The 25906-nt window shown below is 39.0% G+C and overlaps 1 protein-coding gene across 3 annotated transcripts in view; it reads right to left on the bottom strand.

Annotated features, from left to right (window-relative positions):
- The window catches only part of rock1 (Rho-associated, coiled-coil containing protein kinase 1), a 214406-nt gene that overhangs the window by 165718 nt on the left and 22782 nt on the right, over positions 1–25906 (bottom strand). For all 3 annotated transcript variants that reach the window (XM_048529564.2, XM_048529565.2, XM_059646086.1), the window contains exons 2-4: positions 12279–12360; positions 6685–6785; positions 2532–2669 (exon numbers count right to left, since the gene is read on the bottom strand). In XM_048529564.2, coding sequence (XP_048385521.1) covers positions 2532–2669; positions 6685–6785; positions 12279–12360 — 321 coding nt within the window. The remainder of the gene's footprint in view (positions 1–2531; positions 2670–6684; positions 6786–12278; positions 12361–25906) is intronic.

Genomic DNA, 25906 nt, shown 5'->3' on the forward strand with positions numbered 1-25906 from the left:
GTCAGCGAACACAGCCAATGAAATATGTTAACGCTTTGTGCTTTATTTTGAATTGCCTAGAAATTTGTTGAACGTATAGTTCCATGTTACTTTCTTCATGACAATGCCTCAGCCAATTAGTGAGCTTACGACCTAAATCAGCACCTCTGTTCTCCTGCAGTATAAATTCATGTGGCCACTTAAAATGGATAATTCTTATATTTGTTCTGCTAGGTCCCAATGAAAAGCTTCAGAAATATCCACTTTCAGTAGCAGTTTATGACGTTACGTTAAAAACTAGCAAAAAATTAAAGATGTAACAATACATGAAAAGGAAACAGAAAAGGCAAAGAGAATAAAGAACAGGATGGGGTGATTGAAATGACAAAATAAACGACAGCATGAAACACAACAGAATGCTAACAAGACAAGGAAACAAATAGATAAATATTGCATAATACTATTCACAATCTACTCAAATATGATCTTGTAATTGAAGACTAATTGTGAATGGTAAATAATTAAGTATGTAATGATCAATATGTTAATTTCTGGACTGTTGTCAGGTTTCAAGAAATTCTTCATAATTCTGTATCTCTTTTTCACACTATCTTAAACATTTTCTGAAATGCCTAAGTACTGTGGACCTGTCTCTCTGACAGTGTTCAAAATATTCACCACCATAGTAGGTTGGATCTTAAACAACAATGAGCAAGAGCACAGTAAAGAGATAGGAAGCTTAGTGACATGCAGTAAAGACAACAATTTCTACCTCAATGTCAGCAAAACGAAGGAGCTTGTCATCAACCTCAGGGAGCGGAGTAAAGGACATGACCGTATCCATATCAATGGTGCTGAGGTACAGATGGTTATGAGCTTCAAGCTCTTAGGAGTAAGTATCACCAACAATTTGTCCTGATCAATCTAAGAATGACGCTACAGTCAAGGAAGCGCACTAATGCCTCTACTCCCTAAGACGGTTAAGGAAATTCAGCAGAGACACATGATTCTTACCAATTTTTATAGATGCACCATAGAAAGCATCCAATTCTGATGCAACACAGCTTGCTATGGCGACTCCTCTGCCCCTGACCTCAAGTAATTAAGAGAGTTACTGAGCCATCATGCGGAACAGTTTTCCAGCCATGGACTCTGACTATACTTTTCGCTGCATCAGAAAAGCAGCCAATATAAATCAAAGCCCTCACCCACCTCAGTTATACTCTCTTCTACCTTCTTCTGTTGGGCAGAAGATACAAAAGCTTGAAAACACATACTGATAGATTCAAGAATAGATTCTTCCTCGCTGACTCTTCCTCTCAGACTTATCGGACCCCTCATATCTGAAAGTTGACCCTTCTCTGCATCTTCTCTGTAGTTGTAACACTACATTCTGCATTCTATTCTATTAACTCAATTTACTCATGTAACGTATGATTTGCCTGTATAATGATACTTCTCACTATATCTTGATACGTGACAATAATAAAACAAATCAAAAATAAATCAAACTATGCACAGATCTCGCATTCAAGAAGGGATATGAAAATATCAAAACAAGCTTGATTATTGCTATAAAGAGACACAAAGTAAGTTTTATTCACATTGCGCTAGAGATGAAGAGACAAGAAACTAGACTTGAAAAGGGAATGACAATTCAAACAGCCGAAGAAAAGGGTGTTGATTGGTTGAACCATGGTTGGCATGTGGATAAAGCTGAAACCGTTAACTGTTAATCTTAATAGTTGAAGAAAGTAAGACCAGGTAGTTATATTCTAATTGGTCAGGGTACTGCCATAGGGAATGCAGCAAGGATTTGCAGGCTCCACTATTTTTCTATCAATGAAAAAGGTGAAATGTAAGGAAAAATTTCTCCTTCACCTATATAGAATAAAACCCTTGATTGCTGCACTCCATTACTATTCATATACAACATGAATTATGTCCAACACAATATTTTGTGCTCAAGACCAATTAGAGCAATGTGGTCTGTATATTTGATTGAAAATAGTTTTATTCAGAATTTTCAAACTTTCAACATAGTGTGCCTTGCAACTTTATCTCCTCTCTCCAAAGAACACTGATAGCTTTCTATATTTAGTGTCTCTTACAATAGTTTCCCTTTTGTATGTTGAGCAAGTAGTTACTATTCATCAGTAAACCATGAAAGGGCCAGGAGATTATTTAATTATTGCAAATTGCAAATCTACTACCTTTATCTGATGCAATGCACAGTGTCTTTCCACACTCACAATGTATCACAGTAGATTTTTGTTTTGTTAACACATACTAATGCTGTCCCAGTTGAGATAAGACAAATGCCATCAGATCAGGATTAAATCTGAGATCATTGAGTTGTACAGCCCTAGTTAGTCAGTCTTGATTGTTTGTTAACCCCTCAGATTTAGGGATGACAACTATTGTTCACCTTGAACATCAATTATAACAAGTTAGATACGATGATTTTCAGATATGGTAAATTTGATTTATACACATTTCCAAAGCTACTCTGTACAACTGTACATGATAGTAATAACAAATTTCAAAAATACCTGTACAACCCATGGACTATTAGCAAAAGCCATGATGCCCCTCTCTTCCCAAAAGAATGCTGAATCAGATCGCTTAATCATCTCAAATTTGCTGAGTAGTTTCATTGCAAATACTTTTCTCGTGCCTCTGTGTCTCACCTTAAAAAGAAACAGTGCATCAGTAGTTAACTCAAAGATGAATAACGATGTTATCCTCTTTCGCTCTCACAGTAATTTTTAATGACTATTTGTAAGATTCATAAAGACTTAATATTATAGAAAGCCTACAGGAATATAGGAAAGAGAGAGATGAAGAAAGGAAATTAAGGGAATAAAAAAGGGGAAAATATTAGCAGGTAAATCCAAGGAATATAAAGATGTATTTATCAGTAGATTTAATATAACAGCATAATGAATGAAAACGTAGGACCAAGCAGATATACAAGTTAACCTATGCACCGTTAGAGATGGTGGTGGCAAGGTTCTTAATGAGCACTTTGTCTTTATCTTCACAAAGGAGATGGTTGATACAGACTCTGTTAATGAGGAATGTGAAATATTCAATACAATAAAGGTAATGCAACTGGAAATACTAAAGTGACTAACATCCATGAAGGTGGATAAATCAACACAGCAGCAGGATGATTTGCATCACAGGCTGTCAAAGGAGGCAGGGTGGAATTTCCAGGTAATCCGAGGTTCATTTTCCTATCTTCGCTAGTTATAAACAAGATACGAAAGAATTGGGAGGTCAGAAAATTATATACCATTGTTTAAAAAGAAGGATGTCAGGGATAAGCCAAATAATTATATCACATCCGGTGATGGGCAAATTATTAGAATCAATTCTGAGAGGCAGGATAAACTGTCATGTACAAAGGCATGTGAAAATCAGGGATATTCAGCATGGCTTTAAGGGAAGATCATGCCTTACCAACTTAGTTGGATTAACAAGGAGGATTGATGAGGGTTGTGCAACTTGGATTTTGGCAAGATCTCATGTGGCATACTGATTGATTCAGGATACTGAGAGGAGCCAGACTCAAAATTAGTTCAGTGACGGGAAATAAAGAGTAACTGTCAATGGATGATTTTGCAAATTGAAAGCAGTCAGCAATGGAGCTTCAGAGGGTTCAGTTTCGAGTTCCTTACTTGTTGTATGTATTAATAATTTGGAATTATATATGGGAGGTATGATTGGGAAATTTGTAGATGACGAAGAAGTTGGCGTGCAGTCATTAGTGTCAAGGTCAGTGATGGACTCCGGAACGCTATCAATGATTTGGGTGAGTCAGTGGAAGGGTGGCAAATGAAATTTAATCCAGAGAATTGGGAGGTAATGTATTTGGGGAGAACAAACGAATAGATAATACACAGGGGTGGCACAATGGTTAGCACTGCTGCCTCACAGCCAGGGACGGGGTTCAGTTCCACCTTCGGATGACTATCTGTGTGGAGTTTGCACTTTCCCCTTTTGTCTGCTCCAGGTGCTCAGGTTTCTTTCAACAGCCCAAAGAGAAGGTGGATTGGCCATAATGAATGCCCCATGGTGTCAAGGGATGTGCAGGCTAAGTGGATTAGGCATGAGAAATGCAGAGTTAAAAGGATACAGTGGGGGGTTGTCGGTGGGGGGGGGAGGGGGGTTGCAGGTCTGGGTAGGATACTTGTCAGAGGATTGGTATGGACTCAATGGGCTGAATTGCCTGTTTTCACACTATGGGGATTCTTTGATTTTATTCTACATTATAAATGAAAAGATATTGACAAGTATGGAGATATTTGATGTCCACAGGTACTCAAAGGTAGTCGGGCAAGTCGCTCACTGGTGAAGGTACAATATCTAGTATTTCTTTTTACTGCACAAGGCATTGTCTTTTTTTGAAAGCACAGGTATCCAATTGTGAAATTGTATAAAAGGCCAGAACTATGTAAAGAAAATGCAGGTTAAATAACAGCTAGAATTTTGTGTTCAGTTCTGGTCTCTGCATTCCTGTAAAAGCATAATGCTCAGGAGAAGGTACATAGGAGATTTACAAGAATGATCGTAAGATTTGAAAGAAGAAAGATTGCATAAGCTAGGATTGCTTTCCTAGGAGTTTGAGGGGATGACTTAATTGACATGCACAAAATGATAAAGGGACCACAGCAAATAGCAGAGAATATCAATTATCAATTGCACTGATTTCAGATATTTGGTGGAAAGATTAAAAGATTGAAAGAGGAAAAATCTTGTGGTGGGTTCTAGAATGTATTGTCTATTTGCTAGTGGAGGCAAAGACCTTCAACATATTTAAGAAAAGTACTTGGACCTGCATCTGAAGTGTTGTAACTTGTAAGGCTACAAAGCAGGCGATGGAAAGTGGGATTAGAATACGTAGCTAGCATTTTTTTTCTTCTTTTCTGGATGGCACAAACATGATGGGCTGAATGCCCCCTTGCTGAGCCACAAATATCCTACGTTTCTATAGTTAAATCAATCTCACAATCACTCAATGGGAGATGCAGGTTCATACTGAAGTGGTTAACTCGGTACAGTATCAGCACACAGGCTTGTATTCACATAGGTAAAACTTAAAAGCTTAGAAAAACAGAGGTAGTGCATGCTTTCTGAAAACTGGTCCTTATATGAATAAACACCATGGTTTACTGCTTAAATTGTATGGCAAAATCAAATCATTTTCATAACAAGATGATGACAATTTAAAAGTTACCAACAGAAAGCACATATTAGAATAGCCTTTAAAAAGCTTTGAAAAAAATTACACAGCAATTATGTTTAATGTACATTCATTCCTTGGAAACTGTACAAAATACATTCCAGTGAATTTAGCTTCACCTTATGTTGAATGCTGTACTTCATTAAATCTGGAAAGAACTATTCTCATGACAAGGACATTACATTGAAATATATGATGCCTCGTGGGAATAAACTGCAAAATGTTAATTATTAGAAAGGTAAGAATGCAAGGAAATTTTAAAAAAGACTTGAAGTAGCCTGCTCTACATCAATACAATCATGACTAATCTTCTACATCAACCCCAGTTCACTGTGATTGTTTTTTATCATTCCATTATTTTCAAAAATCAACAATACACATGACACAACTCAGGATCACCATGGTCAACCACCCTAAAACCTTGACCCATTCAGTGAATACCAAGGTATAGAGCTGGATGAACACAGCAGGCCAAGCAGCATCAGAGGTGCAGGAAGGCTGACGTTTCGGGCTGAGACCCTTCTTCATTTCTGAAGAAGGGTCCAGGCCCGATACGTCAGCCTTCCTGCTCCTCTGATGCTGCTTGGCCTGCTGTGCTCATCCAACTCTACACCTTGGTATCTCAGATTCTCCAGCATCTGCAGGCCCTACTACTCCATTCATTGGACAATCAGCTAAGAAGAATTTCATGGCTTAGATTCAGGATTCTCCTTTTCACCAGAAGGAAAAGGAGCATTATTACAGATAACAAAGTGTGGAGCCTGATGAACACAGCAGGCCAAGTAGCATCTTAGGAGCACAAAAGCTGACGTTTTGGGCCTAGACCATTCATCAGAAAAGGGGGTGGGGGAGAGGGTTCTGAAATAAATAGGGAGAGTGGGGGAGGCGGATTGAAGATGGATAGAGGAGAAGATAGGTGGAGAGGAGACAGAAAAGTTAAAGGGTTGGGGGATGGAGCCAGTGGAGGTGAGTGTAGGAAGGGAGGTAGGGAGGGGATAGGTCAGTCCGGGGAGGACAGACAGATCAAGGGGGCGGGATGAGGTTAGTAGGTAGGAAATGGAGGTGCAGCTTGAGGTGGGAGGAGGGGATAGGTGAGAGGAAGAACAGGTTAGGGAGGTGGGGACAAGCTGGGCTGGTTTTGGGATGCACTGGGGGGAGGGGAGATTTTGAACCTTGTGAAATTTCAGCTTTTGTGCTCCTAAAATGCTGCTTGGTCTGCTGTGTTCATCCGGCTCCACACTTTGTTATCTCGGATTCTCCAGCATCTGCAGTTCCCATTATCTCTGGAGCATTATTACAGCAATTCCATATCTAGGAATCAAATGAAACTGCAATACTGAAACGACACCACAGCTGCTCTTCACTATGTGGTGTGGTAGGCTGCAGCGCTCCAAATGTTTTATTGCTTGAAATTCTGAACTCCAACATAAAATGAAGAATCCAATGCCATAACCCACCAGCTGAACTTCACCAAATGCTCCTCTCCCAATCACTTTAACAACTTCATAGTCTTCTGCTTTCATTCTTAAATCCCGAATTTTACTCATTGCATCTTTGTCTGCAAAATAAATGCAGAAAGTATTAGTCACAGTTGCAATGAAAATGAACTATGCTCACATGCAAAGTAATGCAGTTTAATACTATCCACGTTTTGGGTACTCCTAGTGCCATATGAGTTAAAAAGTCAACCACAGTGCATTGGCAGAGCCCTAACGTGAAGCACAGCATATACCATTTTGGTGAAAGCATTTAGTGTACAGTTAACATCCATTAGAATTTAGCAGAGCATGACAAACGTAACATCAATCAGCATGCAATGCTGACATGATGCCATAGCTGCTAGTTTGAAGGACAGCATTCCAACGAAAGCTGTCCCTGAAGTTTTGAACATATATCAAGCATCAGCAAGGCCCTTGCATAGCACTATTCAAAGGGATTATTAAGTTTTTTTTAAATGTTTATAATTCATTCATTTTGACTGTTGCTAAAATATAAGAAAAAATTTTTCTTCTTTAGATGAACAGCATAACTACATGACATCAACATAAGACTCCAAGAATGAATTCAGAAGAAAACTCTGTACTACAAAATGGAGAGAATGTAGATATTACTATCATGAAAGTGATTTCCATGAATAGCATAGATGTATTTGAAGGGAAACTCGACTAATGTCTGAGGTGTAAGGGAAAACATGATTACACTGGCAGATTTAGAAGAAGAAAGATGGGAGGAAGCTCAAGCGAGGCATAACACCATCAGAGACTCAGACTCAAAGTCAAATGATCTGTTTCTGTGTTTATTATTTTGTGTAATCCTATCTAAAGCGTACTTCGAGGAAACACCATCAGCATGAATCTCAAAAAAAGACTGATGTTATATAAAAGATCTACAGCAAAAAAAGGAGCATGAGCAACTGAGGGAGTATAAAAAGAAGTACGGTTCGCTAGCAGAAACAGTGCAAACATAAGTTCCCATTATCTCTCAAACATAAAATGTGATTGCTCAACACAGAAGTGTAGCAAATGGTTGAAAGGGATTGGTCTTAAGACCTCTCTTACTTCATAAAGACATAAACGATTTTAACTTGGCAATTGAGGAACAAGCTTTAAATGCCCAAAAATATGACTGTACATTTTTGGAAGCAGCAATATGCGAATGAATCATACCTTCCATTCCAAAATATTAAAGCCCTAATAAACTGTTATACTTAATTCAAAACCATTTGGTTCATAAAATGTAAGAATGAAATGATCCGTAAATGAAAGTAATTTTCAACAAATCAATAGAATGTGATAGTCATTAGGTGTGCAGCAGCATCCGAGAGATGTCCCTCAAAATTTAAGTTCAAGGGTGCCATGGATTTTCCTCTATTCTCGCAATGGAATGTTGCTGGTAAGTCAAGCATTTACTGCTCACCCCAAATGTTTCTGATTGAGTGGCTTATCCTAACAGTTTCAGGGACAGTTAACAGCTAACCACACTGTTGATGGTCTGGAGTAAGGTGTGTGCCAGACTTCCTTCCCTAAAGGATATTTGTGAACCAGGTTTGCCTGGTCACCAGAGTAATTTATAATTCCAGATTTTATTGAATTCAAATCTCACCATCTGCCATTGTGAAACTCGACCTGATGACTCTAAACATTAGCCTTGGTCTTGAGATTACCAGTCCAGTGGCATTATCATTATGCTACCGCCTCCCCCTAAAGACCCGCCAGAAATCTATGATTTTTTTTAAAGAATATGCTTTCATGAAAAATGGGTGTGGTTGGCAAGAGCAACATTTACTGCCAATCCTTAACATCCCTCAAGAAATTGTCTTCTTCAAATTGCTGAACTACTTCTGGTACAGCAGCATCCTCAATGCTGTTAGCAAGGAAATTCCAGGGTTTAAATTCAAAAATAGTAAAGAAAAGGTGTTATCGTTCCAAGTCAGAATGGTGTGGTTTTGAAGGGAACCTGCATGTTGCGTTCACACGTGTCTATTGTTTTGGACTCTCAGAGATAAAAATTGTAGGCTTACTGTTGTTTAGCTAGATCTTCAAAATTGGAAATCAGTACCTGGATTTTCAAAGTGAGGTCAAGAACCTAATATGGAGATTATTCCTCCAAGCTGCATCATTCATTCTTGCAATGCTACTTTTAACTACAGACAATCAGGAAGCGAGGTTGTCAGCCGATTTGGGGCACAGGGTACCTCCAGGAGGTAGGAGCTGCTTGACACCAGTGGAACGGTAGATAACAGCCAGGTTGGAGTTCACTTTTACTTGCCAATTTAAACAATCAGACTCTTAAAGCAGTCATGGATGTCTAGGGTGAGGTCAGTGCTCACTGGGCACACAGACTAAATTTTTTGAGATGATACAATCAAAATGCTCCACATGAATCCAAGAGTTTTGTACCAACAACAAAAGACTGAAAGCGGAGACTTCAAAAGGAGTGCAAGAGAGCAGTTGAAATTTTTAAAAAGAGCATGAGAGCACGGTGGAGGCTATACATAGGGTGCAGACGAGTAGGGAAATCTGCATAAAGAGCACAAAAGTGCAATGGAGATCTTATGAAGAGTTGAAATTTCATTAACAATGCAAAAGAATAATGGAAATTTCATAAAGTGTGCAAGAAAATGCGGAGACAATCAAAACAGCGGAGGACAGCAGCACAGGGCAGGCTCTTAAAAAGTGTTGGGGACTGCATAAAGATCAAGATTTCGCAGTGGAGGCTTTATAAAAGAGAAAAGGAGCTTGGTGGAGATGTCATAACGTGATTGAGTAGGAGGCAAAAATTTCATGAGGAGGGCGAAAGCACAATGGGGCCACTGAAAGAGCTATGGTAGGTGCATAAAATGTGTGGGAATTTTGTGGAGATTGCATAAAGAGGCTGTATAAAGAGCACAAGAGAGCAGTGGAGACTGCATAAAGAGCACAAGGGCGGGATGGAGGACGCGCAAACAACGTGTGAGGGCGGCAGAGATTAAACAAACGACATAGGAGTGTGACACAGGCTGCACAAAGAGCAGAGGAGAGCTGAGTAAGCTGCAGTAAGAGCACAAGACAGCGGTGGACATTGACTACAGTGCACAATAAAGCAGCAGAGGCTGCATAAAGAACACAAGACAGCAGCACAAGGTACATAAAGAGTACAAGAACACAGCAGAGGCAGCACAAACAACACAACAGAGTGGCATAGGCAGCATAAAGAACACAAGAGAGCAGAGGAGGCTGCATAAAGACCACAAGAAGTTGACTCAAGTGCACAACAAAACGACGCAGGCTGCATAATGAGCACAAAAGGACTGCAGAGGTTGCATAAAACGCACGCGAGCACAGCAGAGAATGCATAAAGAGCATATATAATGCAGCATAAAGAGCGTGAGAACATGGCAGAAGTTACATTCAGAGTGAAGGATAGTGGCGGTGGCTGCACAAAGAGCACAAGAGGACGGCACAGGTTGCAAAAAAGCAAGTGAGCATTGCAGCGGATCCATAAAGAGCTCAAGAGCATGGCAGAGGATGCATAAAAAGCACAACAGCACACCAGAGCTGCATAAGGAGTATGAAAACGGGACAGAGGCTGCATAAAGGGCACAGGATACACAGGTGAAGGCTTCATGAAGAAAGTGGAGACTGCATAAAAAGCACATTCAATATGGTAGATGTTGCATAGAGTGCATCAAAAAGCAGTGGAGGCTATCATTTACAGCACTAAAACTGGTATATTCAAACCCCCTTTTTTGTTTATTGATCTGTGCAACATGATAAATGGTGAAATAGCCTCTTGAATGTCAGTACTGCAACCATCTTTCAGAAATGCAATTGTCAGATATTTGTTTCCAGCTGGTTCTTTGACGCATTGTAAGACCATAAGAGGATCAGTAGAAGGCCATTCAGCCTCTCGAGTCAGCTCTGTCATTCAATAGGACCATGGCTGATGTGACATTCCTCACAGCCAATTCCCTCCCCTTTCCGCATAACTCTTGATTCCCCTACTGATCAAGAATCTCTCCGTTTCAGTATTAAATATACACCAGGACTCTGCCACCACAGCTCCTTGTTGCAAAGGGTTCCAATCTTTCACAACCCTTGGAGCAGAAATTGTTCCTCATCACATTCTTAAATTAGCATCCATTTAAGTTAAAGGATGAAAACATCGCATGTGGCGTTCTGAAGAGGCATCACTGATTTGAAATGCCAACTTTGTTTCTTTATTTACAAATGTTTATTGGCCTGTTGAATATTTCCAATGCCCTTGGAATTCTGCTTTTGCTTTTAATTCACTTTATTTCCTCTACCTTCTGATTTTTTTGTCTTTAACCCTTATATCTTATTCATTAAAAGGTGGATCACTGATACCGTTGTTAATCAGAAGTGCGAGGTAGTGCACTGCCCTGGCTCAGGTAAAACCCTGAGCAAAACATAGAAGACTGGAGATTTGAGGTGGCCATTCAGCTCTTCATGCCTGCTGTCAATCGTCACAGTCATGGCTGATCGTCCAACTCGATAGCCTAATCTGCTTTCTCCCCATACCCTTTGATTCCATTCGCCTGCAAGCGCTACATCTAGTCGCTTTTTGAATACATTCAAAATTTTGGCATCTACTACTTCTTGTGGTAATGAATTCCACAGGTTCACCACCTTTTAGATGAAGAAACGTCTTCAGATCTCCATCCAAAATTGTCTACCCCAAATCCTCACACTGATTGCCAGGTTCTGGCACACCCCCTATCAAGAGCATCCTTCTGTATGTACCGTCCAGTCCTATTGGAATTTTATTAGTCTCTATGAGATCTCCCATTTTCGTCTGAACTCTCTTGAAAACAATCTCAACCTAGTCAATCTCTCCACATATGTCAGACCCACCATCCCCGGAATCAGCCTGGTAAACCTTCGCTGCACTCCTTCAAGAACAAGAGCATCCTTCCTCAGAAAAGGAGACCAAAACTGCACACAATATTCCACATGGTCTCACCAGGTCCCTCTACACATCCCCACTCCTATCTTCGAAATCTCTCGCAATGAAGGATAACAATTTAAGCGACTGCTGGACATGCACATGGACAGCAGTGAATTCAGGGGAACGTAGGTTAGGTTATTTTAATTTTGGATTCGGATTATTCCATGGCACAACATCGTGGGCCGAAGGGCCTGTTCTGTGCTGTACTTTTTTATGTTCTATGCTCTAACATACCATTGTGGAGGTGATAATAATTAGATAATTAATGGAACACATGGGGATATACTTTGCTGAGGTTTCTGCTTTTAGATTTCTTCCAGAAAGAATCTAAACAAGCGAGCTATTAATGTTTTTTTTTGTCAGACAATCCTAACAACTATGCACTATATAAAAACTTGAAACCTAAACTACAAAGTAATTATTTGTTTCCAAGTCTTTCTTAGGAGTACATTATTATATTTTTACCTATACTAGAAATGTTTATTTGTATACTATCAGATTTGTATCTCTTTACTTACCAATACCAGTAATAACTTGGTATCAAAAATGTTAGTTTTATCTATTTCTGATGTAGTAATTTTATGTAGAATTCTGCAATACTCACATCGATTTATGAAGCTGTCAATGTTCTTGTTTTTTCTTAAGGCAGGGAAGTCCAAATCATAAATTAAGGCATCCAAGCTATCCTACAAGAGAAAACAAATTTTCTTTTAAATAAAAGAGATGGAAAGACTGCGGCAACATACATCAAAGTAAGAAGATACTGTGTTTTAAAAAGTTTACTTCTAGCACTTTATGATAGATACAACACTGAGTGTCTAAAAAAAATCAGACTAAACAGCAACAGAATATTCATTAAAACTGATTTTTAAAAAAAAAATTGTTCATGGGATGTGGGTATCATGGGTAAAGTTAGCATTTATTGAACATCCTTATTTGCCCTGGAGAAAGTGTCATTGTGCTGCTTCCTCAACACCTGCTATCCTTGGAGTGTAAGGACACCAAGAGTGTTATTTGGAAGAGAGGTCCAGGATTTTGACCCAACGGCAGTGAAGGAATGTCAATATTGTTCCAAATCAAGGTGGAGACAGAGTTGGAGAATATGCAGGTGTTATTGCTACCATGCACCTACTGCCCTTGTCCTTCAAAGCTGCAGAGGTTGTGCATCTGAAAGATGCTGTTGGAGTCATCTTAGTGAGTTACTGCAATTCATCTTCTAGATGGTACACACTGCTTCCAATGGGTGTCAATGGTGACAGGAATGAATGTTGAAGGTGGTGGATGGTGTACTAATCAAACAGGCTGTTTGATCCTGAATGCTGTCAAAATTCCTGAGTGCTATTGGAACTGCATTCATCAAGATGAGTATTCCATCACAGCTTATGCCTTGTAGGGAACAGACAGAATCTGGGGCAACAATTTACATGCCACAGAAGGTCCAGCCTCTGGCTTTTTCTTGTAGTCACCATATTTAGACAAATGATTCAGTTCAGTGTCTGGTCAATGGTAATATTTAGGATATTTCTAGTAAAGGATTCACTGATAGGCATGGCATTAAATGTCAAGGGGCAATGTCTAGCATCTCTTGTTTGAGGTAGTCATTGTCTGGCCTTGTGTGGCTCAAATGTTACTTTCCACTTATTAGTCCAACCATGGAGGTTCTGCAAGTCTTTCTGCCTACGGACACCAACTGCTTCAGTATCTGAGGTGTCGTGAATGGTACTAAAAATTATGCAATCTGAGCAAACATCCTCACTTCTGACTTTATAACATAGGGAAAGTAATTTATGAAACAGCTACACATGTCTGAGCCTCAGGCATTCTCGAGAAACTCATGTATTCTTTTTATTCATTCACAGGATTGGACTTCACTAGCTGGCCAGCATTTGTTGTATATCCCCATTTGTCTTTGAGAACATTGTGGTGAGTTGTCTTCTTGGACTGCTGCAGTCAATTTGGTGCAGGTCTATCCACAACTCTGAGATGGAGAAATTTCAAGGATTCTTCCCCAGTAATTCTGATGGAATTTTAATATATTTCTAAGACAGGATGGTGAGTGGCTTGGAACCGAGCTTGCAAGTGGTGGCGTTTCATTGTATCTGCTGCCCTTGTGCTTCTACTAGATGATATTGGTGATCAGTTTAGAAGGTGCTAAGGAGTGTTGATGAATTTCTGCAGTACATATGCACCTATGTCAATGAATGTTTATGGATGTATTGTCAATAAGGTGAGTGGGGTGCTTTATCCTGTATGATGTCAAGCTTCTTGATTGTGTTGAAGATCCACTTATCCAGCCAAGTAGAAGCATTTCTTCACACTCTGACTTGTGCCTTGAAAATAGTGGGCAGGTTTTGAGTGTGGAACAGAATTACATGCTTCAGGATTCGCAGCTGTTGAACTGCTCTTGTCCTCACAGTATTAATGTATAAAGTCCAGTTCAGCTTCTGGTCAACTGCAGTTGTCTGTATAGTAATCATAGACGATTCAGCAATAGTAATGCCAATGAATTTCAAGACATGCCTGTCAGATTCTCTCTTTTTGGAAATGGTCATTGCGTGGCAATTTAAAGAGATGAATGTTACATGCCACTTATTAACCCAAACCTTGATGTTCTCCAGTTGTTGTTGTTGTATATAGGCCAGACTACTTCAATACTTGAGATGTTGTGAAATGTTGCTGAGCATTGTGCAATCCTAAAAAACATGCCCACTTCTGAATTTATGATGGTGGGAGATTTATTGATGAAGCAATTGAAGATGATAAGGCTGAGGATACTATCATGGGGAACTCTGCAATGGTATCCTGGGGCTGAGATGATTGACCTTGAACAACCATTATCCTTTTTGCTTGGTATGACTCCAATGAGTAGAGAGATTTTTTCCTCCAATCCCCAATGACTCTCATTTTGCCAGGGGTCCATGATGCCACACTTGGTTCAATGTGGTCTTAATGTCAAAGCAGTCACTCTCATACCACCTCTGAAAATAAGCTCTTCTGTTCATGTTTGATTCAAACAAGTAATGAAGACAGAAGCCGAGTAATCCTGCTGGAAATAAAACTGAGCACCAGCGAACAGGTTATTGCTAAGCACGTGCTACTTAATGGCACTAGCAGCCCTCTTAGCTCAAGGGTTTATACAGACGGGCAACCAGTGCTAGCCTTGCCAACAATCCTCAGATGCCATGAAAGAATAAATAAAAATATAATTCAAAACTTGCATAGTACAGAAGCATTCGAGAGAATTTCTTGATACTTCTAAGCTAACAGTGATTAATTTAAAATACTTGTACATGAAGGCTCTGATAGGTTGTCTAAATCAAAACCGAACTTGTGGAGAGAGGAATCTCTGTAAGTACTGCCCTTTTCAACCAAAGTAAAGTTTCAGACAGTACTGCTTATTGAAAAATAAACTGCAGCCCATGATCTTATAAATAGCAATCACAATCATAACCACACAAGAAGATTTTATGGCAGTGATCATAAGCTTGGTTAGAGGTAGACAGGATCAAATTCCACAGTTTTTGCCCGAGGCAGCTAAAGGCATTGTCACCTAGGTCGAATGCAGAAGAGGCCTCAATTTGAGGAGTGCAAAGTTGCTGCAAGGTTAATTTTTAAAAAAATTTATAATGAGTACTTGATTGTTTGCATTTTTCTGCAGAACCACGCACATGCAACAACAAAGGGCTGACTTGTGAAACCTGTATAGAATTACTTGGGTTTTGCCACCGGGCAGCTTAGAGGCCTGGAGGTGATTTCAGAGCTGGAAGGCTCACAAAATGCTTCAATTTCCTAAATTCAGTTAAGCAAAATTTGCGTCAACCATGGGTCTGAAAGGCAAAAGATGAATTCAAGTAACAGAAAAGCAAAAAAAAAGGCTTGCAGCAAGTTGGAGACTGCAAGTAAAATGAAAATAAGAATATTGGAAATACATACTAAGATCTATATTTTATAAAGACATATCAATAAAAACTAAGTAAAGATCAAGTACTCCCCTACAGGAAAAATACAGAAAGTTGTTTTGGGCAACATGGAAATTAGCAACTGGCCATTTATCCATTTTGATGGTTGATGTAAGGTGTAATGTGCAAGATACAGATGATCATAACATCTGAACACATTTATATAAAATTTCAACTTCAAGCACAGATATCACCCAAAAAAAGGCATATGATTGTAGACAAGGATTGAAACATACTCCACATTAGTGAATCAAAAGCCTAAACTAGCTCCAAGCTAATGTGCAATATAGTGCATGATGAATGAAATATTGAACTTACAAAGCCATGTAGGGAAGAACAACAAGAAAAATACAAACTTGTAACAACCATGATCTGATTGAATGGCCAAACAGACTTCAGGGGCTGATTGGTTTGCTCATGTTTCTGTGACTGTAGACCAATAATTTTTAAAATATCACAGAGACTGCACATAATGACTGAAGTAAAGGATTGATCTTGCCTTTAACAGCAATATTCTGAAGAAGGGTAACTGGACTCAAAGTACTAACTCAGTTTTCTCTCCATACATCCTGCCAGACCCGAGTTATGGGGAACACAGGAACTGATCTGTGGCCCAACTCTATGTACACCTGCCTTTGGCCCATATCTCTTAATATCTTTGCTAAACACAAAGTTATCTCAGATTTAAAACAATTAAGTGATCCAGCATCCACTGCCATTGTGGAAGAGTGTTCCAAACATGTACTATCCTTCGTGTGTAGAAGTACTTCCTAACATCTTTCCTGAACGGTCTGCCCCAATTCTCAAACTACATCCCCTAGTTCTTGAATCCCCAACCATTGGAAATAATGCATCTTTATCTACCTTACTTATTTCTCCAGCAATTTCTGTTTTTGTTTGTTACAGCAATACTGTATTTATTAATTTGCCACCTCTTCACAAACGTTCTGATCACTGCACAGTCTCTGTATAAACACAAACGCTTCAAAATGATTAAATTCATTTAACTGAATAATGTATTTAAGCTGCAGGAACCAATGAACAACTGAAATGGAAAACATATGTTATTTAAACGGAGGGTACTTAAATCCAATCTTAAGAATTGATTGCATTAGAAGAAGTTCCTTTTGTGATTAATGTATTTGATTCCGTTACGCTATTAGTTGGTTCCAATACATTTGCAGATGAAACAAAAAAAATTCTTATCATTAATGTTTGAGATAAAATTCAAAATAATAATTTACCTCAAAAATCATAACTCAAGTAAGCAAGCAGTTGTATGTATATTTTCATTTATGACACAGAAGTGAGGTTTTAGAAGTAGGTAAAGTAGAATGATTCTTAATTACAGAGGAGATAAAAGATTATTGAGGATATGCAGAAATATAGAGTTGAGGTTAAAATCAGATCAGACATTATCTTATTAAATGGTGGGGCAAGCTTGAAGGGTTGAGGGGCCTACTCTTGCACTTTGTTCGTATTATCAGTTTCATTTATTTTAGAAAAGTTTTAAACTGACTGCAATTTCTGCCAAATTCAAACCTCTTAGGAGAAAATAAATTTACTGCAAATGAAACTTAAGCACAGTCACAGTCCTTTCTCATTTACAGACAGTGCTAAAAGGATTGATGAAGGTAGAGAGATGGACATGATCTGTTTGGACTTCAGTAAGGTGTCTGACAAGGTTCTGCATGATAAACTGGTTAACAAGCTTAGATCGTATGGAATACAGGGAGAACTAACCATTTGGTTATAGAACTGGCTTGATGGTAGGAGTCAGATGGTGGTGGTGGTGGAGGGCTGCTTTTTGGATTGCACAGCGGTGACCAGTGGTGTACCACAAGGATTGGTGCTTGGTCCACTACTTTTTGTCATTTATATAAATGATTTGGATGGGGACATGGGGGTATGGTTAATAAGTCTTCAGGTGACATAAAATTGGTGGTGCCATGAAGAGCAAAGAAGGTTACCTCAAAGTACAAATGAACCTTGATCAAATTGGCCAATGGACCAAGGAGTGAGATGCTGCATTTTGGAAAGGCAAATCCGAGCAGAACTTGTACACTTAATGCTAAGTTCGTGGGGAGTGTTGCTGAACAAAGAGATCTTAGAGTACAGGTTCATAATTTGTTGAAAGTGGAGTCACAGGTAGACAAGACAGTGATGGAGGTGTTTGGCATGCTTGCATGTTGCAGCTGTACTGGACATTGGTTAGGTCACTTTTGAACACTGCCAACAATTCTGGTCTCCATGTTATAGGAGGGGGTGTCTTGAAACTTGAAAGGGTTCAGAGAAGATTTACAAGCATGTTGCCAGGGTTGGAGGGTTTGATTTATAAGAAGAGGCTGGGTAGGTTGGGGCTATTTTCCCTGGAGCATCGACAGCTGAGGGGTGACCTATAAAAGTTTATAAAATCATGAGGTGCATGGATTGGATGAATAGCCAAGGTCTTTTTCCTAGGGTAGGAGAATCCAAAACTGGAGGACACGGGTTTAAGGTGAGACAGGAAGGATTTAAAAGGATCCTAAGGGGCAACTATTTCATGCAGAGGGTGGTGCTGATATGGAATGAGCTGTCAGAAGCAGTGGAGGATTCTGGTACAATTACAACATTTAAAAGGCATCTGGATGGGTACATGATTATGAAGGATTTAGAGGGAAATGGGCTAAATGCTGGCAAATGGGACTAGATTAATTTAGGATATTTGGTCAGCGTGGATGAGTCGGACCGAAGGGTCTATTTCCATGCTGTATATCTCAATGACTCTTTAACAGAGTTTTAGGTGAATCTCCTGTCATAACTGTAGTCTACACTGCCGGAGTAATATACTTCAGCAAGCAGATGTGTGGAACAAGTTTACTTAAAAATGTTCATTAAACTAGCTAACAAAAGGAACAGGGAGGGTCAAATAGTATGGCATTATCTCAGCAATGCATTTATACTTGTATACCTTAGTTACAAACAGCATTGCATTTTTATTGTTGATATTGTCACATGGTGTCACTTAGGGTCTGAGGGATTTCAAGCCTTCACTAAGAGCTTTCCCCAAACACACTATAGTTATAAGCAGGCAACAATTCCCAAAACAAAATTCCTGCATGCAACGTTAATTTTACATAGATGTTCACAAATCTAAGTTCCACAGATAGCTCGAAAGTTAAACGGTCACAGAACTAAAGTAGGTTGGCGAATTTGAGGCACAGATCAATCATGATATAAATGAAGAGAAAAAGAGGCTTAAAATGCTGAAAGGCTTTTCTTCTTTAAAAATGTTGTTGCAGACCCACAAGGTAGAGGTCACAGACTTGTTTAGATGAGTGGCTGTATTCAAATAATCATCAAGTGTGCAAGAGTGTTCAAACATCAACCCAGCTGCCAGTCAGCTGACCTGCCTGCCTACCAACCAAATTATGTGTAGAGGATATTTAAGAATTTTGCCAAAATTATATACAGGCACATTAAATTCCACAGAATTTGGCAAGTTGTCTTAAGATCCTGAAAATAGGTATCTAAAGTCAATGAAGGTTAGATTTCTTCTGACTCAAATGGATATCATTTATCTGTCAATTTCTGAATTACAAATTGGCCGGCAATAAATGGCAGATTGCCCGAATCCCGCAGAGGTAGGATGAGCAATGCAGAATATTTTTGTTCTAATTCAGACAGCTGATTCAAAAGTGGCTATGGCCTAAAGTAATGCACAGACTTCAAAAGTCATTTATTTAATCAAGACATAAGAACAAACAATATCAGGCATTCACAGTGGAATGTATATATCCTTTAATGTAAATAATAAAATTTGCACTAAATCATTTGCTCCTTCTTTGAATGGGGTTCCGAGACCACCTATACTGATTTAATCCTGGATTAGGCTTTAAATTACAGGTTGACTTTAGCTGCTATTTATCAAGGTCACACACATTCTTTTCCCGAGACTTCTTTTTTGTGAATTTCCATCTAAGTTAATCCCAATGGATGTGGGAGTACTCTTACAAAGAATAAGTGAGCTCACAAAAATTAAGTTAAATTGAAATTACTGGCTCTGAACAAAGTTGCATTTCAAAGGAAATTGAATAGGTAGACTAGCATCAAGGTACCAAAAAAGGAAACAAATGCAGCTTTGACAGTGTTCACTGAACCTAACAGCACATAAATATCTACAGTTAAAAATGGCTGAACTAATTCAATTATAAATCAATGGGAAATGTGTGGCTCAGGAACATTAGATGCTATTTTAGAAGAAGAATGCTACATTTACAGAACTGGATAAATAGACACTATTTATAAACACACATTAAAATGTAAATTCCCCAATATTTCTGACAGTATCATCTCTAGAGTCTTAGTGAAACATTTTGTTGATGTCAACATTCTCTGCAAAACCATGCATATCAACATCCTGGGGTTACAGTTGACAAAAAGCTCATCTGGACTCAATATGTAAATCACTGGCTACAAAAGTAGGTCAAAGGCTTGGAATACACCTGCGAGTAACTCACCTCCTGACTTTGCAAAGCCCCAATTTATGGGCACATGTCAGGACTGTGATGGAATATACTACACTTGCCTGGATGAGTGCTGCTCTGACAACATGAAGATTGACACGATTCAGGGCAAAGCTGCCCACTTAAATTAGCACTACACCCACAACCATTGATGGCCAGTAGCAACTGTGTGCACCATCTACAAGACACACTGCAGAAATTCACCAAAGGTCCCTCAACAGCACCTTCAAAACTCACAACTTTTTCTATTGAGAAAGACAAAGATACATGGGACACCACTGCCTGCAAGTTCTCTTACAAGCCACTCACTATCCTGACGTGAGAGTAGATCGCAATACTGAAGTAATGACAAGGTCAAAATCTTAGAATTCCCACAGCATTCTGGGTCAACCTACAGCACATGGACTACAGTGGTTCAAAAGGGCAACTCACCATCACCTTCCCAAGAGCAACAAGGGACAGGCAATAAATGCTAGCCAGCCAGGCAGCAACACCCTGTCCCACACATGAAGAGAAAGAATGTCCTTTTCCAGAACACGTTCATTCACATTTGAAACTCCCATGGAATCTATTGCTGTCAGTCTTTCACATTGTCCTGCTATTTCTAGATAACACTTGTGTGAAGAAGATTCTGATTTCCTCATCTACTAATTACTTTATATCTATATCAAAGAAGGCCTTCCTTCCCAACGGTTCTACCAAAATCTGTATTATTTATGTGGTGTTTCTGTGCAGGGACAGAAACCTCAGCCTTCACACAACCAGATTTACTGTTTTCTCAGCCCATCTTTTACCCCAACAGAATTGCCTCTCTTTCAGGTATACTTTTAAACCTTTCTTTTCCTTGTTCTTTTCCATAATTATTATAAACTCAATTATATCACAATCACCACTAATCAGACATTTTTGCACTGAAACACACTGTACTTGCTATAATATTGGCAGGTCACTGATTTCTGATATTTTCATGGAAATATGAATACAGCTGGACTCTAGTGATAACACTAAGTGAAAACGAAAGGATTTTACATCATCACAGCCAATGATAAAACTTTGTAGTCACAGGCTAAAGGGCTACCACATTGAAATCAGGTGCACAAAATTTCAACATGGAAACTTCAAAAATAAGACATGGTATCAAAAACTGTGAGTCCCATGAAATCAACTCCATTAATATTGAGCAAAAACAAAAACAAAGTTGCTGGAGAAGCTCAGCACATCTGGCAGCATCTGTAAAGGGAAAAACAGAGTTAATGTTTTGGGTCCAGTGGCCCTTCCTCACCGGACCCAAAACATTAACTCGGTTTTCCCCTTCAGAGATGCTGCCAGACCTGCTGAGCTTCTCCAGCAACTTTGTTTTTGTTCCTGATTTACAGCATCCACAGTTCTTTCGGTTTTTATCCATTAATATTGATGGTTGGTGGTGTGACATCCTGAGCAGGAGTTGATGTACAATTTTTGGCTAGGTGGCATATTTGGGTGTTTTCATGAAGGGTTTTCCATCATGGCTAATGGCCATGTTTCTCAAAGCATCATAGAGTCAAACAGCATGGAAACAGACGCTTCGGTCCAACCAGTCCATGCCAAACATAATTCCAAACTAAACCAATCCCACCAGCCTGCATTTGGCCCATATTCCTCCAAATCTTTCCTATTCATGGACACACCTAAGTGCCTTTTAAATATTATAACTGAGCCCATATCCACCACTTCCTCAGGAAGTTCATTCCACACTTGAACCACCTTCTATGTAAAACATGTGCCTTTCATGTCTTTGTAAACGTCTCTCCTCTCACCCTAAAAGAATGCCCCCTTGTCTTGAAATCCCCCATTGTAGGAAAAAGGCAACTACCATTAACCCTATCTATAATCCTCAAGATTTTATAATTACAAGAAACTTTTTTCACTCAGTGGATAGGTTAGGATATGGAAGTGTCGTGGAGACAGGTTCAATTGAAGCCATCAAGAGGGTATTGTACAATTATTTGAATAAATTAATATGCAAAGTTGTAGGAGAAAAAGAATGCATTTGGACCATGTAATACCCAATTGAAGAGACATTGCAGGCACCGTTAGCTGAATAGCCACCTTCTGTGCTGTAAGACTTGTGTTTCTGTGCCTGTGATGGATTAAAGTTCGTGGATGTCAGCTGACTTGTAATATTTTGTCACTATTCTCTGCTTGTAAGTCCCAGCAGGAAACCTATCCATAGCAGTGATACCATCGCAATCATTCCCAATTCTGTCCAAATATTCCAAACACGCTTCACAGAAATCACTGGAAACTCCTGAGAAATTTAAACCTTGGCCCTCAACATGGATTTGACAAAGAAACAAACTAATGAAACCTTCCACCCTTTGTGGTACAATTCTATACTTGGCGATATATTTGTTGACTAAACTGTTAGCAATGGTTATGTCTTTTTTTTAAACATTCATACAGGATTTTTAATTGGAGAATATAAGTGCTTCCTAATAAACATTAATACATTGACAAAGGAACAGGAGCAGATCACCAGCCCCTCAATGCTGTTCTACCATTCAAGTGGGTCATGGTTGATCTATATTTTAACTGATTTATTCACCTTGGCTCCATATCAGTTAATATTGTAGGCTCTCAAAACTTAAATCAGTTTCAGCTGATGTTTTCAATTTACCTACATGTAACATTTTTTCCTCAAGGAAAGTGAATTTCAGATTTCCACTGCCCTCTATACGACAATGTGCTGCTTGAAATCACCCTTCACTCACTTATTCTTGGCTCATCACAGGAAATAGTTTATCTGCCTTTGCCAAATACTTTAATCATCTTAAAACAGTTGGGATTACATCAAAATTAATCACCTATAGTCCAGGGAATATAAGCCTAGTCGTGTAATCTGTGCTCATAATTAACATTTTCAGCTTAATTCGTTACATTAATTTAACTTAATTAATTTCAGCCCTTTTAAGATTCTGATCAATCGGTACTAACCTCCTCCAAGATCAATACATCATCCCTGAACTGCAGTACGCAGAACTGAACACAGTATTCTAGATGCTGTCTAGCATTTCTTTCAACGCTTTGCATGTTGGCCCTCTTGAGACAAAGGTTAATATGATATTAATCTCTTCATTTATTTTTTGGTTTTGTCCATTAGATTTTGTACATGGACATCTTAATATCTCTGCTACTCCACAGACTTAGCTCCTCCGACTGGAAAATACATTTACCTTTCATTGATCCAAAGTGGATGATTTCACATCTAACAACACTGAACTACAACTATAATTTTTTGTCTATACACTTTTCGATGTCCATTTGCAACATTTTGCTTTCAGATAAATTATTTAAAGGTATTATCTTTTGCCAACAGGAAATATTTGAGACGCTCTATTCCTCTGGCCAAGCCATTTATATGTATATATAAAATGGAAGCACTTGCAGAGATCCCTGGAGCTCGTAACTTGTTACATCCTGCCATCTGTACATGCTCTCCTTCCTGTCTCCTACCTCCTAGTCAGTTCTCTACCTGTGTAACATCATTTTGCCATAAATACTAATCACAGTCAGCTTTAAACAATTAACTTCTCAAAGCACTGCATCAGTGATTCATAAAATCTTATAAGTTTGAGGCTGTGAAAGAGGAACAGAAGGCAGCATTTAACTGTAGGAATATTACATACTATTTGTAAATGCATGACTTAATTGAGGGAAAAGAAAAAAACTGCTAAGTTATCCAGCAGGCTCCTCAACTGATTAAAACATCTGGACATAACTCTCCAAAATTCACTAAGTTCATAGTTTGATAAATAGTGGCTTTATTTTTGACCAAAGTATCATATAATTTGAAGCACAGGAGGTTATTCAGCTCACTGGAGTGCATCAACACTTTTTACTCTTTCCCCATAACCCTGAAAAATTCTTCCTTTGCAAATATAAATCCAATTCAGTTTTGATAATAAATCTGGTTCTCCTCCTTTTGACGCAGTACATTACAGAACAAGGAAGCCTGCAATAAATCCTCTTCCTGCAGTCCACACTATCACAAATGCCTCAGTCGACATGTTGAAATTATGCAATTTCAAGAAATCCCCAAATATAGTGGACAAAGCAAAGCTATATTTTAAAAATATCTTGGCCACAAGTGCTGCAGATCTGCACTTAAGAACTAGCAAAGCTGTTACAGTACAGGGACAGTACTGGTTTATAACTGGGCAACTTTTCACATACCTTATCCACACAACAGTATGGAGAAAACAAACCTGGCCAATTATTGGCTTATCAGTTGACTATCAATCATCAGCTAAGTGATGGAAAATGTTTATATGTGCTGTCAAGAGGCACATGTTAATCAATAAACTGTTCATCCTTACTGATTTGGGTTATGGCATATTTTGGCTGACGACCTTGTGGTATGAAATCAGCATGAATACATGATACCAAGAAACCCTATTAAAACTAAAGTCAATGGGGATCAAGTAGGAATAGGATGGGTGGAAAGCAGCACAGTAGCTGGTCTGACCACTGACCTGTACTAGATGGTTTCACATCCAGTATTTTGATCCTTTATCCACTTACCTTAGTAATGATGACGCAGAATGCCAAAACATGTATCATCATGTTTCACCATGCATCACCAAAACATATCATCACACATGCAATGATGTCATCCACATCCTATCTATGATTATCTCACATGACATGTCATGGCGATATGTGGCTTTGGTGCCTACCATTCTAGGTGGAAACTCTCTAGTAGTTTGATTCAAGTCTACCCCAAAGAGAGGGTGACTGAGATTGCATTGATGGTAATATATTGAATGGGCTTAGAATGAAGTGGAAGGTCTAGGTCGGACTTATTCAAGGCTACTTATTTCCACCTCCATTGCATTGATTTTTTTCCATATGTCTGAGTTTCTCTCCTCATCCATGCATTTGTTATTTCTCAACATAATCATTCCACCGCTCTCCTGACCCACTCCAATCTTTAAGCTTCCCATGAACTTGAGCTCAGCCAACGTTCTTTTGTTTGTATCCCAAATCACACCATGTATCATTCACCTGGTGCTTTCAGACCCGTATTGGCTCCTGTTTGACAAAGTCCTCAACTTCAAGTTACATCCTTTTCTTTATAAATTCCCCAAACAGCTGGTCTCTCTCTCTAACCATGAAACTTTCTCCAGCTTTACAATCATCTCAGGTACGTGTGTTCCTCCAATTCTGGTGTCTTTTACATTTCCTAATTTTAATCAATCCACTACTGGCAGCATCGTAATATGGACTGCTTTCAAATTTTGTTTGACAATATTCCTGAGATGTTCCTTGGGGCATTCTACGATGTTAAAGATGCTGTATAAATACATTCTTTTGTTGTTGTAAAGATATGTTTTAATAAGTATATTTTACATGTAAGATTAGACAGCTGGTCTCCCAAAATTATCAGAAACAAGAGATAACACGGCGTGAAGCTGGATGAACACAGCAGGCCAAGCAGCATCTGAGGAGCAGGAAAGTTGACGTTTTGGGTCGAGACCATTCTTCAGAAAACTTTTCTAAAGAAGGTTCTCGACCCGAAACATCAACTTTTCATCCAGCTTCACATCGTGTTATCTCAGATTCTCCAGCATCGGCAGCTCCTACTATCTATCAGAAACAATCCTTGTTTTCAGGTATGCTCTTACCGGTGTCTTTGCACAAGAGGTGAGCGTACATTCAAAAATCTGGGTTTACTGAGGACAAAAAGAAAATGTTTTCCGTGATAGGAAGAAGAGTAGCTGGACAGTGAT

This window comes from Stegostoma tigrinum, chromosome 5 (genome assembly GCF_030684315.1).
Source record: "Stegostoma tigrinum isolate sSteTig4 chromosome 5, sSteTig4.hap1, whole genome shotgun sequence".
In the NCBI taxonomy this organism is placed as follows: domain Eukaryota; kingdom Metazoa; phylum Chordata; class Chondrichthyes; order Orectolobiformes; family Stegostomatidae; genus Stegostoma; species Stegostoma tigrinum.